We start from the raw sequence: 13,586 nt of genomic DNA on the forward strand, positions 1-13,586 counted from the left end.
ACAGATGGAGGAGGAATTTAAGAGGTGGGACATGGTACCGTTGTCGCTGGCGGGGAGGGTGCAGTCAATCAAATGACGGTCCTCCCAAGGTTCTTGTTTTTATTTCAGTGCTTGCCCATCTTCCTCCCTAGGGCCTTCTTCAAAAAGGTGACGAGTAGCATCATGAGCTACGTGTGGGCGCATGGCACCCCAAGGGTGAGGAGGGTCTTTTTGGAGCGGAGTAGGGACAGTGGAGGGCTGGCACTGCCCAATCTCTCGGGGTACTACTGGGCGGCAAATGTGTCAATGGTGCGCAAGTGGATGATGGAAGGGGAGGGGGCAGCTTGGAAACGAATGGAGAGGGCGTCCTGTGGCAACACAAGCCTGGGGGCCCTAGTAACGGCACCATGGCCGCTCCCCCCCACGAGGTACACCACGAGCCCGGTGGTGGCGGCCACCCTCAAGATATGGGGGCAGTGGAGGCGACATAGGGGGGAAATGGGAGGTCTGTTGGCGGCGCCAATAAGAGGGAACCATAGATTCATCCCGGGGAACATCGACGGGGGATTTCAGAGCTGGTACAGGGTGGGCATACGGCAGCTGAAGGACCTGTTTATAGAGGGGAGGTTTGCGAGCCTGGGAGGGCTGGAGGAGAAGTTTGAGCTCCCCCCGGGAAACATGTTCAGATATTTACAAGTGAAGGCATTTGCTAGGCGGCAGGTGGAGGGGTTTCCCCTGCTCCCCAGTAAGGGGGCGAGTGATAGGGTGCTCTCGGGGGTCTGGGTCGGAGGGGGGAAGATATCAGACATCTACAAGATAATGCAGGAGGCGGAAGCAGCATCAGGGGAGGAGCTGAAAGCCAAGTGGGAAGGGGAGCTGGGAGAGCAGATAGAAGACGGGACGTGGGCGGATGCACTGGAGAAGGTCAACTCTTCCTCCTCGTGTGCGAGACTGAGCCTCATTCAATTTAAGGTGCTGCATAGAGCTCACATGACGGGGACAAGGATGAGCCGGTTCTTTGGGTGTGAGGACAGGTGTGTCAGATGTCTGGGAAGCCCAGCGAACCATGTGCATATGTTCTGGGCATGTCCGGTGCTGGAAGGGTTCTGGAAGGGGGTGGCAAGGACGGTGTCGAAGGTGGTGGGGTCCAGGGTCAAACCAGGATGGGGGCTTGCGATCTTTGGGGTCGGGGTAGAACCGGGGGTACAGGAGGCTAGGGAGGCCGGAATACTGGCCTTTGCGTCCCTAGTGGCTCGACGAAGGATATTAATTCAATGGAAGGACGCGAGGCCTCCAAGCGTTGAAACTTGGATTAACGATATGGCTAGCTATATTCAGCTAGAAAGGATCAAATTTGCCCTGAGAGGGTCGGTACAGGGATTCGCCAGGCGGGTGGCAACCTTTCCTTGACTTTTTAGATCAGAGATAGACGTTCGGGGTCGTGGCAGCAGCAACCCGGGGGGGGGGGGGGGAGGGGGGGGGCAGCAAGGGTCGTGGGGGGACATGCACGACTGTAATGCGGGCAAGTCTGCTCGCTGCTCATGTCTGAAACTGTAGGCTGCCTTGTTTGTTAAGGTTGCCTGGGGGGGGGGGGGGGGGGGGAGGACTGGTGCGCGCGAGAGGGCGGGCGAGGGAGGGACATTTGCCTAGAGGGATTGTGTTGTAAATAATTTAAAAATTAGTAGGGGTAAATGTCTGTATGGAAAAACTCTTTCAATAAAAAGTATTTAAAAAAAAAAAAATGGAGGCCACAGCACAGACCCCTGCAGGACTACACTCGGCATATCCTGCCAAGCAGACAAATACCCATTTATGCATACTCTCTGTTTTTGCCAACCTGCTAATCTTCAATCCATACCAATATGTTACCTTCTGCACTATGATGTTGTCTTTTCAACAATAACCTTGATGTGGCACCATATCAAATGATTTCTGGAAATCTAAGTACAGTACATCTACAAGCTTCCCTTTATCCAACAGGAAGGTTACTCCTTCCGTCAGCTCGAATGAATTGGTTAAAAGCGATTTCCCTTTCACAAAACCATGCTGACTTTTCCTGATTTTCTAAATGTCCAGTTATGAAGTCTTTATTGATCGATTCTAACACCTTCCCCAAGATAGGCCTATAGTTTCCTCACTGCTGTCTCATAGCGTCACTGGTGCCTCACGGCACAGAGGACCCGGGTTCGATCCCAGCCCTGGGCCATTTCCATGTGGTGTTTACACATTCTTCCCATTTCTGCATGAGTTGCACGCCCACAACCCTAAAAGATGTGCAGGGTAGGTGGAATGGCCATGTTCAATTGCCCCTGAATTGGAAACAAAATAATTGGTAAAAGGCCTATATTTTCCTGTTTTCTGCCTCCCTCCCTTCTCAAGTAGAGGGGTTATATTTGTTACTTTCTAGTCTAATGCAATCTTTCCACAATCTAATTAATTTTGGAAAATTAACACCAATGCATCTACTACGGCATTAACCACTTCTTTTAAGACGCTAGGAGGAAGTCCATCACGACCTGGAGACTTGTCAGCCCACAGCTCTATCAACTTGCTCAGTACTAATTCCCTAGGAGTTGTAACTTCACCAAGTTCCTCTCTCCCTTCCACCTGCTGATTTACAGCTATGACTGGAATGTAGGAATTATATTAGCTACTCACCAGTCCTCTTGCATAACACCTTTTTCTAATGAAGTGTTATTATTCTATTATTATCCCATCTGTGTGAAATATGTTAATTTTGCAAATTTCTACTTCCTTTCTCTCGGTCTCTCTCCCTTGTGCTCCATTCACTCTTTCCCCTTATGCTCTCTCAATTATCCTCTATCTTACTCTTTAACAGTAGTAGATAAGGTTCACATTGTCATAATGATACCAGAAGTACCACTTGATGCTGACGGTGTTGCCAAAATAACAGATGATCATTAGAACCTAGCAGTCACCAATAGATGGGATTTGGAGAGTGGACACACACACGTGCGCACGCACACACACAAATTCACTTATCAACAATGCTAGTGATTTTCTCCTTTCACTGAAAAATGGGCAGAGTCATGAAACGCAATCCTCAAAGCTCTGGTTAAAAAAAAATCCTGGAATCCGGTAATAAAAATGGAATTTGACTTATTCAGTCACCATAAACCAGAAACCCTGATTATAAACAGATGGCATTGTGGAATTTGATCTGCAAAATACCGGTTTTAAAAAATTCCAGAATCTAATGTAATAAAAACAGATTTGACTCAGTCCATCACAGCAACCCATTGGCTCTGTTAATCAATTAGGTGAGTGGAATCATAGCCCTGTTACAGTGAAATCAATGGCTGGTTATGATGGGAACACGAGTGCTGAGTTCTGTTGCTTTGCTTCTAAAGAGTTGCGGAACATGCTGCACTGATCAATAAAGATTTCTGTTATCCATAGAGCACATTCACTTGCTTTCTATATGTTAAACAGTAGAAGACAGAAATAATGAGGCTCTGCTACCATGATTGGAACCTTGCTAGGTACACCCTTGGCCTTGACTCAGTGTCCAGGCTTACGTGTAGTGTGGTTATGTTTGTTGTGAAGATTTGTATTTTCTGTAGGATTCCACCAGTCAGTATTCCACTTCTCATGACATTAACTTATTTCAACTGATTAATTCATATCTATGTGATCAAATCTGCATTAGTTAAGAAGAGATCAAAGCATTATAAAGTTGGGGCTAGCGATGGCAAAGGGGTGAAAGTACTTTGTTAGAGGAGAGGCAATTTCAGTGGTATGAGAACAGATCAGGGATGGGATTCTCCCCGGGGCCGTGTCCCAATTCTCCACCCCCCCCTCCCCCCCCCCCCTCGGGATTCGGAGGGGGCGGGAATCGCGCCGCGCCGGTCGGTGGGCCCCCCGCGGCGATTCTCCGGCCCGCGATGGGCTGAAGTCCCGCCGCTGACAGGCCTCTCCCGCCGATGTGGATTAATCTACCTGACAGGCGGGATTGGCGGCGTGGGCGGTCTCCGGGGTCCTGGGGGAGGCGCGTGGCGATCTGACCCCGGGGGGTGTCCCCACGGTGGCCTGGCCCACGATCAGGGCCTACCGATCGGCCGGCGGGCCTGTGCTGTGGGGGCACTCTTTTTCTTCCGACTTCACCATGGCGGAGGCGGAAGAGACCCCCTCCCCTGCGCATGCGCCGGTATGACGTCAGCAGCCGCTGATGCTCCGGCGCATGCGCGGACTTACGCCGGCCCGCGAAGTCCTTTTGGCCCTGGCTGACGTGGCCGTTCACGCCAGCCGGCGGAGTGGGAACCACTCCGGCACGGGCCTAGCCCCTCAATGTGAGGGCTTGGCCCCTAAAGGTGCGGAGACTTTCGCACCTTTGGGGTGGCCCGACGCCGGAGTGGTTCATGCCACTCCGACACGCCGGGACCCCCGCCCCTCCGGGTAGGGGAGAATCACGGCCCTGGCTCTGTAAATTGGAATCGCAGATTGGCTGGCAAAACTTTAACTGAACAATAGGCTGCATGAGGTGGTTCAAATATAGTCGAGGTACATTCTCATGAAAGGGAACAGTAGGGAAGCCAAAGTCAGAACTCCATGGATGATGAACGAAATGGAGGATAAATCGAGGCAGACAACAGAGCATCCGGCAGTTTGATAACAGAAGTGAGAACTAGGCTGGATACAAAGTTCAGAGGAGGGGGCAAAAGGAAATAAGAGAGTCAAAAAGAGAGTGTGAGAAGAGATGGTCAGCTAACATAAAAGGGAATCAAAAAGTGAATGTAGGCATATAAATAGTAAAGCGGTAGTAAAAGGAGAGATGGGGATGATTCAAGAAAGATTGAGGATAGCTGTGGTACTAAATGAGTACTTTGGATGTTGTGTTGGTCACTTTCCATTGTTTTTTTCTCAAGAAAGAAAATGCTACTGAAGTCAGAGTGAAAGAAGAGGTAGTTGAAATATTGGATGGGCTAACAAATGATAACGAGGCGCATTAGAAAGGCTGAAAGGGTGAAGTTGATAAGTCCGGACTGGATGGATGCATCCGAGGGTTTTGAGAATGCAAGGGTCCATATTTTAGAGGCACTGGCCCCAAATTTTCCAATCCTCCTTAGATATAGGGATAGTACCAGAAGACTGTAAAATTGCAAGTATTACTCCTTTGGTCAATGAAAAGGGTGTAAAACTAAACCCAACATCGATAAGGTAATCCGTTTAACCATGGGTGGGAAGTCTTTATAATCCAGGACAAAAGTAACAGTCATTTTCGACTTCTGGTGGCAGCTATGAGCTGAACAATCAGACATAAGGTGGCTCTCGAGCAGTCTCTGATGACCTGGCAAGGGCGATTGAAGTGGCAGTGGCATCCATTTGTGTAACTTGGGACAGGGTGGAAGAATGGCTGGAGGTACAGGGCTCAACAATTCGGAAGGTGGAGCAGACAGTCACGGCGTATAGTGATTGGATTGCCTCTTTGGAGGCAGATGTGACGACGTTGGCGGAGAGGCAGAAGATATTGAAGGACAAAGCTGATGACCTGGAGAATCGCTCCAGATGGCAGAATTTGAGGATTGTCGGGCTGCCTGAGGGCATAGAATGTATGAGTGCCATGGATTATGTGGCATAGATATTTGGGAAGCTGGGGAGGAGGGTCTTTGTGAACCCTACCAAAGTGGACCGGGCCCACCGGTCGCTGAGACAGAAGACCAGGTCTCGGGAGCCGCCATAGGCAATTATAGTTTGACCTCACAGGTATAGGATAAGGAGAGGACCCTGAGGCGGTGAAGGAAACTCGAGAATGTAGTTGGGAGGGCCATCCTGCCAGAACTGATCAGGACATTGGGGCAAGACTAGCAAAAAGGCATGCAGGTTTAACAAGGCCAAGGTGGCTCTTTGCAAGAGCAAAGTGCGTTATGGAATGGTGTACCCGCTCTCCTTCGGGTCACATTCAGAAATCGGGACTATTATTTCAATACGCCATGGGAGGCAAACGACTTTGTAAAGAAGCATGGACTGGGGGGGGGAATTGAATGAAATTGCTGGTTACACCTGAATGTTGGTTTTTGATGTGTTTTGCTATTTCTTTGCCTTTTTTCTGGATATGTGGGGCGGAATTCTCCTCTCCCGGGAGAAATCGGGAAGGCCATTGTGAACTCGGCCGAGTTTCACGACAGCCTCGGAGGCCACTCCTCTCACCGTATTCACCCCCACCCGGGACGCTAGGAGCGGCGCTCCGTTATTCTCGGCCGCCGGGCCTTGACGCTTGCGACGGCGGCGCCTACATGACGTCAGCCGCACATGCGCAGGTTGACCGGCTCCAACCCACGCATGCGCGGCTGACGTCACGACGGCTGATGGCTCAAACCCGGGCATGCGTGGTGGCCGTCTTCCCCTCCGCTGCCCCGCAAGACGTGGTGGCTTGATCTTGCGGGGCGGCGGAGGGGAAAGAGTGCGTCGCTTTTAGACGCCCGTGTTCACGATGGCAGCGACCAGGTGTGGTTGCCGCCGTCGTAAACCGGTCGCAAACGGCAGGCCGCTCGGCCCATCTGGGCTGGAGAATCGCCGGTCGCCATGACAAATGGCGAGCGGCGATTCATCCGAGCGGGGGGTGGGAGAATCGCGGGGGGCGCCTGGGGGGCGTGAAATCAGTCGCCCGGCCCTCCCGCGATTCTCCCACCAGACGTGGGGAGCGGAGAATCGCGCCCGTGGTTTTTTTGTTTTTTTTATTGTATCAGTGGAAATGTTTGAGGGGGGTGGTGGGATTGCGTGTATACATTTTTCCTTCCTGAAATGTTTGATATTAAAGTTGGGCTTGGGTAGGGGGCTGTGGGTGGTATCTACATTGTGTTATTGATCACCCTGCTAGCAGTTATGCTAGTTATCGGGAGCAAAGTGGAGGAGAGAGCGGCCGCTGGTTACCTAGGGGATGGGCATGCCTTTTATTTGTTAAGGTAACAAGTCTAGATTGGATGGGGTTTTTTTTGAGATGGGGTGGCATCTAGGATATACATTGCAGGAACACACCAAGGTTCCTTAGGCAGTGCCTTCCAAATCCGTAACCTCTACCACCTTGAAGGATATGAGCAAGATACCTGGGAACACCACCACCTTGAAGTTGCCCTCCAAGTCCGCCATCATGCTAGCTTGGAAATATATCGGCATTCCTTCAATATCGCTGGGTCAAAATCCTGGAATTCCCTCCCTAACAGCACTGTGGATGCACCTCAGGGACTGCAGCAGTTCAAGTGCCCCCCCCCCTCCCCCCCCCCTGCTCCCTCTCCCGCCCCCACCCCACAAAACTGCAATTCCCCAACTCCAGGAGGCTCCCCCAAGGGCCTGCCCTGGCACTTACCCCGGTACCGCCTCCTGGCACAGGTTGGCATTGTGCCAACCTGACAGTGCCAACTTGTGCCAGGGCAGTGCTAAGGGGCAATGCCTCGGCATGTCCCTCTCCCCTCGGGGACTATACTTACCCTTGTGCTCCCGGATGGATCCTCTCAACCTAATCCCGTCTTTCAAAACCAGTTGTCAGCATGATGTCATGTGGGCGAGGTTTGAATATTCAGTGAGAGGGATTCATGTGGTGGGGGTGCTGACTAATGGCATTTAATTTTACTGAAATCCATTAAAACAAAGTTCTTGTACACAACATCACTGGCGAGGGTCGGGGAAATTGGGAAACGCGATTATCTCTGGGTTTCCTGCCCTTGTCGCCAGTCTATCTGATGGTGAATTGCCCCACTTTTAACATAGTGACATCGCACTTTCCTGACACAGCCAGTTGTCCAAGTTATTATTTTAGTTCCGGGCAAAAATAATTATACTTTCCGGAAATCAATGCAATGTGATCATGTTGGAAGTGTTGATTACTGTGGGATTTATTATGTGGCACTCAGCGAAAAATATTAAGGCACAGTGACTAAGTGTTTCACATTATACATGCCTATGACTTTTTACAAATCTCTGCTGGGAAACTATCTCCCAGTTCTTGGTTAGCAGAAATCTCAACTCTTAATGATACTTCTTATCGACTTGTGCGGAAAGTGAGTAAACATTTGCCATCCAAGCTGTAATACTGTACCTTTGAAAAGAGGGTGAAGCAGCCCAGGCGACTGATGACACAATAAACTTCTGGTAAGCGAGGGCCTTTCCCACTCGGCTGAAATTAAAAGAAAAAAGAAAAATTAAAGACACTCCCCCTCCAGTAACAAAAATACTTTTGTATGAATCTTCCATTGAGGTTTGAGCCCAAAAGTGTGCAGGTTAGGTGGGGTTATGGGGATCGGGTGGAGATGTGGGCCTATGTAGGGTGTTGTTTCAGAGGTCGTTGCAGTCTCAATGGGCCAAATGACCTCCTTCTGCACTATAGGGATTCGATGGTTGGAACCCCTATTTTTGACCCTGAATAAAGATATAAATACTTAACTTGCTGCAATACTTTGGGGCAGACTTCCGATGGAGGGTCCTGCAGAACTGACTAAATGCAGGAAATCTCGGAGGGAGCACCGGAAATAATCCGCACAGATACCACGTACACATTTTACAGAACTAGCTTCCATATTCTGTCAGCAAAGAGATTAAATTTCCCAAAGTTTCTTTGAAACGCTACAGAGAGAAGGTAAGTGGTTAAGTGAGTAGGGTGGGTAAGGGTAATTGGGTAAGGGGTATGGTGCATAAGGTAATTGGTTAAGGGGGTATGGTGCATAAGGTAATTGGGTGAGGGGATATGGTGCATAAGGTAAGTGTGAAAGGGAGTAGTGTGGGTAAGGTAAGTGAATAAGAGGGTAGGGTGGATAAAGGCATAGAGTGGGCGAGGTAGTAAAGAGAGTGGGTAAGGGGGTAGTGGGTAGGCTAGCAGGTGGGTGAGGTGGTAGACTAGCAGGTTGGAGCGTGACACAGTTGCAGGTAAGTAACGGGGAGAGTGGGTTGGGCGGATGGTCAGGTTGGGAGGGGTTGTTAGGTTGGGGTAGCCAGGACCATTGGTAGGGGCCATTCAGGTCGGGTTGGAGGCGAGTCGGGGGGGGGGGGGGGGGGGGGAATCAGGTCAGGGAAGGTGTTGAATTGTATTGTAGGGGTTAGGTTACTCAGGTCAGGTCGCAGAGAGTGGGAGGTGCAGGGGGCAGTTGGGGGAATCGGGGGGGGGGGGGGGGGGTCAGTGTGAGCAACTGTGGGATCAGTTTTTTGTTACTCAACAGATAGACTAGGTTTTTTCTTGACTAACATTTCCCGGGGCACTATCCAAATAAGATAGTCGGAACTGTCCAAAATCTCCAACTTTAACTCAGAGTTGGAGACGTTTTGGAGGCTCTCGGGGAACATGGGAATTGCCCATCAGAAGTTCAAACCTGCCAGACCATTCCCAGACAGCCCTTATGTTGAGATTTTCCAAGGGTGTCCTAACATATCTTCTTGGGTAGGTCTGGTCTCTGACCATCCAGTGATAGGAAGATTAAGATCCTTGCTTGATGGCAGTAGACAGTTTCTGTCCACTACAATTCATCCTTCATCATTAAAGATAACTGCTCGATTGTAATGAAGACACTTGCCTTAGAACTCTGCTAATGCTACAGTGTAATAGATACCCTCCAAAATCCCTCACTCCAGTATAATAAAAAACCTCCAATATCCCTCAGCCTACAGTATAATAGATACCCTCCAATATCCCTCATCCTACAGTATAATAGATACCCTCCAATATCCCTCATCCTACAGTATAATAGATACCCTCCAATATCGCTCACCCTACAGTATAATAGATACCCTCCAATATCCCTCATCCTACAGTATAATAGATACTCTCCAATATCCCTCATCCTACAGTATAATAGATACCCTCCAATATCCCTCACCCTACAGTATAATAGATACCCTCCAATATCCCTCACCCTACAGTATAATAGATACCCTCCAATATCCCTCACCCTACAGTACAATAGATAGCCTCCAATATCCCTCACCCTACAGTATAATAGATACCCTCCAAAATCCCTCACTCCGGTATAATAGATACCCTCCAATATCCCTCATCCTACAGTATAATAGATACCCTCCAATATCCCTCACCCTCCGGTATAATACATACCCTCCAAAATCCCTCACTCCAGTATAATAGATACCCTCAAATATCCCTCACCCTACAGTATAATAGATACCCTCCAATATCCCTCACCCTACAGTATAATAGATACCCTCCAATATCCCTCACCCTACAGTATAATAGATACCCTCCAATATCCCTCACCCTACAGTATAATAGATAATCTCCAATATCCCTCATCCTACAGTATAATAGAAACCCTCCAATATCCCTCACCCTACAGTATAATAGATACCCTCCAAAATCCCTCACTCCAGTATAATAGATAACCTCCAATATTCCTCATCCTACAGTATAATAGATACCCTCAAATATCCCTCACCCTACAGTATAATAGATACCCTCCAATAGCCCTCACCCTACAGTATAATAGATACCCTCCAATATCCCTCACCCTACAGTATAATAGATACCCTCCAATATCCCTCACCCTACAGTATTAGATATCCTCCAATATCCCTCACCCTACAGTATTAGATATCCTCCAATATCCCTCACCCTACAGTATTAGATATCCTCCAATATCCCTCACCCTACAGTAATAAAAATACCCTCCAATATCCCTAATGCTATCGTACAATAGATACCCTCCAATATCCCTCACTCTACAGTATGAAAGATACCCTCCAATATCCCTCACCCTACAGTATTAAAGATATCCTCCAATATCCCTCACCCTACAGTATTAGATACCCTCCAATATCCCTCACCCTACAGTATTAGATATCCTCCAATATCCGTCACCCTACAGTATTAGATATCCTCCAATATCCCTCACCCTACAGTATTAGATATCCTCCAATATCCCTCACCCTACAGTAATAAAAATACCCTCCAATATCCCTAATGCTATCGTACAATAGATACCCTCCAATATCCCTCACCCTACAGTATTAGATATCCTCCAATATCCCTCACCCTACAGTAATAAAAATACCCTCCAATATCCCTCACTCTATAGTATAATAGATACCTTTCAATATCCCTCAACCTACAGTATTAGATATCCTCCAATATCCCTCACCCTACAGTAATAAAAATACCCTCCAATATCCCTCACTCTATAGTATAATAGATACCTTTCAATATCCCTCACCCTACAGTATTAGATATCCTCCAATATCCCTCATCCTACAGTATAATAGATACACTCTAATATCCCTCACCCTACAGTATAATAGATACCCTCCAATATCCCTCACCCTACAGTATAATAGATACCCTCCAATATCCCTCACCCTACAGTTAAATAGATATCCTCCAATATCCCTCACCACACAGTATAATAGATACCTTCCAATAGCCCTCACCCTACAGTATAATAGATACCCTCCAATATCTCTCACCACACAGTATAATAGATACCCTCCAATATCCCTCACCCTACAGTATTAAAGATATCCTCCAATATCCCTCACCCTACAGTATAATAGATACCTTCCAATATCCCTCATCCTACAGTATAATAGATACCCTCCAATATCCCTCACTCTACAGTATAATAGATACCCTCCAATATCCCTCACTCTACAGTATGAAAGATACCCTCCAATATCCCTCACCCTACAGTATTAAAGATACCCTCCAATATCCCTCACTCTACAGTATAATAGATACCCTCCAATATCCCTCACTCTACAGTATAATAGATACCTTTCAATATCCCTCACCCTACAGTATTAAAGATATCCTCTAATATCCCTCACCCTACAGTATTAAAGTTATCCTCCAATATCCTTCACCCTACAGTGTGAAAGATACCCTCCAATATCCCTCACCCTACAGTATAATAGATACCCTCCAATATCACCCTACAGTATAATAGATACCCTCCAATATCCCTCACTCTACAGTATGAAAGATACCCTCCAATATCCCTCACCCTACAGTATAATAGATACCCTCCAATATCCCTCACGCTACAGTATTAAAGATACCCTCCAATATTAAATATTTTATTCAAGGCATTTTCACATATATACACAAAATATCAGAAGAACAAACAACTCAATAAACAACCACAACCCACCTGCCCCTTGACAACAACACCCAGCTCATTTGCCTTCCATTTTATCCCCCTTACTCCACAACCCCGCCCTTCCCTTGCTGACCCCCTCAGTCCTCCTTAAAGAAATCGATATAAACGGCTTCCACCTCCAGGTGAACCCTGCTGCCGACCCCCGCAGAGCGAACTTGACCTTTTGCAGCCTCAGAAATTCCGCCAGGTCGCTCACCCACACCCCCGCTTTCAGCTGCTCCGAGTCCCGCCACCGTAGCAAAATCCGTGTCCGGGCTACCAGGGAGGCAAAGGCCAAAACATCGGCCTCTCTCACCCCCTGGGCTCCCTGCTCTTCCGACACCCCAAATATCGCCGCCTCCAGACTCGGAACCTCCTCCACATGCAGCACCTCAGACATCACATCTGAGATCCCTGCCAGAAGCACCTCAGTCTTGGACATGCCCAGAACATGCGGACGTGTTTCGCTGGCCTCCCCGCACACACCGAACCTCTACCCCCGCAAAGAACCTACTCATCCTCACCACCATCATATGAGCCGTAGGTACCACTGTAAATGGGATCAGGCTTAACCTCACAGATGACGAGGACACGTTCATCCTCTGCAAGGCTTCCGCCCATGTATCGGCCCCCACCTCCCCACCCAGCTCCTCCTCCTATTTACATTTAACGCTCCCCACCAGGGTTCCCTCCCACTCCACCAAGACCCTCCGTCGGAGGGTCAGGGCTTGGTCGGAGGGTTGGGGAAGAGTAGCGGGCGGTGGTCAGTGGGGATATTTACATCGTTACACAGGTATTAGATATGGTTTTTTTCTTGTCCAACATTTCCTGGGTAACAATCCCGGTAAGGAGTCAGTACAATCGGAGTTGGAGACTTTTGTGGATAGTTCAACAAGTTAAAACTTCCTGGGCAATTCCTGCGGTGTCCTTGAGTTCAGACTGCCAAGGGTTTCTCCAGTGCATCTTCCAGAGTACCACTGGGATACGACTATCCGGAGGCTGGAAGACCTGGGCCATTGTCTCTGTCTTTCCCAAACCACAAGAGGAATCACCTGACTTTCTGCAATCCATTTTAAAGGTACAGTGTCCATTTTTTCATGTGGTTTTCTTTTTAAAAGTACAGTATTTACTTCCCAATTAGCTTACTGGGCATGACATGACCATCACCCAATGGATTTGAGAGGAAAACTAACTCGTCCCTCCTGACTTCAGGAATGTGACAATTGTAACAACCTTCAAGAAGGGAAATCAATTATGTTTTGGGAACTATCGACATATTTCCCTTTTGTTGACAGCAGGCAAACCCTGACATGCATTCTCATGAATTGACTACTACCTGTGACTGAGAAAGTCCTTCCAGAGACACGGTGTGGCTTTAGACCTTCCAGAGGAACTTCCAACTTAGTCGTTGGTGCCAGACAAGCAAAATGTCAAGAACAACATGAGAAAGTCCTCGTTGCATTCACTGACCTGACCAAAGCATTTGGCTCAATTAATTTCAAGGCCCTTTGATTGTGCTTC

At 48.3% G+C, this 13,586-nt stretch overlaps 1 protein-coding gene across 2 annotated transcripts in view; it reads right to left on the reverse strand.

The window, feature by feature from the left end:
* The window catches only part of dennd2b (DENN domain containing 2B), a 412,949-nt gene that overhangs the window by 81,081 nt on the left and 318,282 nt on the right, over window positions 1-13,586 (reverse strand). For both annotated transcript variants that reach the window (XM_038808142.1, XM_038808141.1), the window contains exon 12: window positions 8,033-8,110. In XM_038808142.1, coding sequence (XP_038664070.1) covers window positions 8,033-8,110 — 78 coding nt within the window. The remainder of the gene's footprint in view (window positions 1-8,032; window positions 8,111-13,586) is intronic.

The sequence above is a fragment of the Scyliorhinus canicula genome, chromosome 9, assembly GCF_902713615.1.
Source record: "Scyliorhinus canicula chromosome 9, sScyCan1.1, whole genome shotgun sequence".
Classification (NCBI taxonomy): Eukaryota; Metazoa; Chordata; class Chondrichthyes; order Carcharhiniformes; family Scyliorhinidae; genus Scyliorhinus; species Scyliorhinus canicula.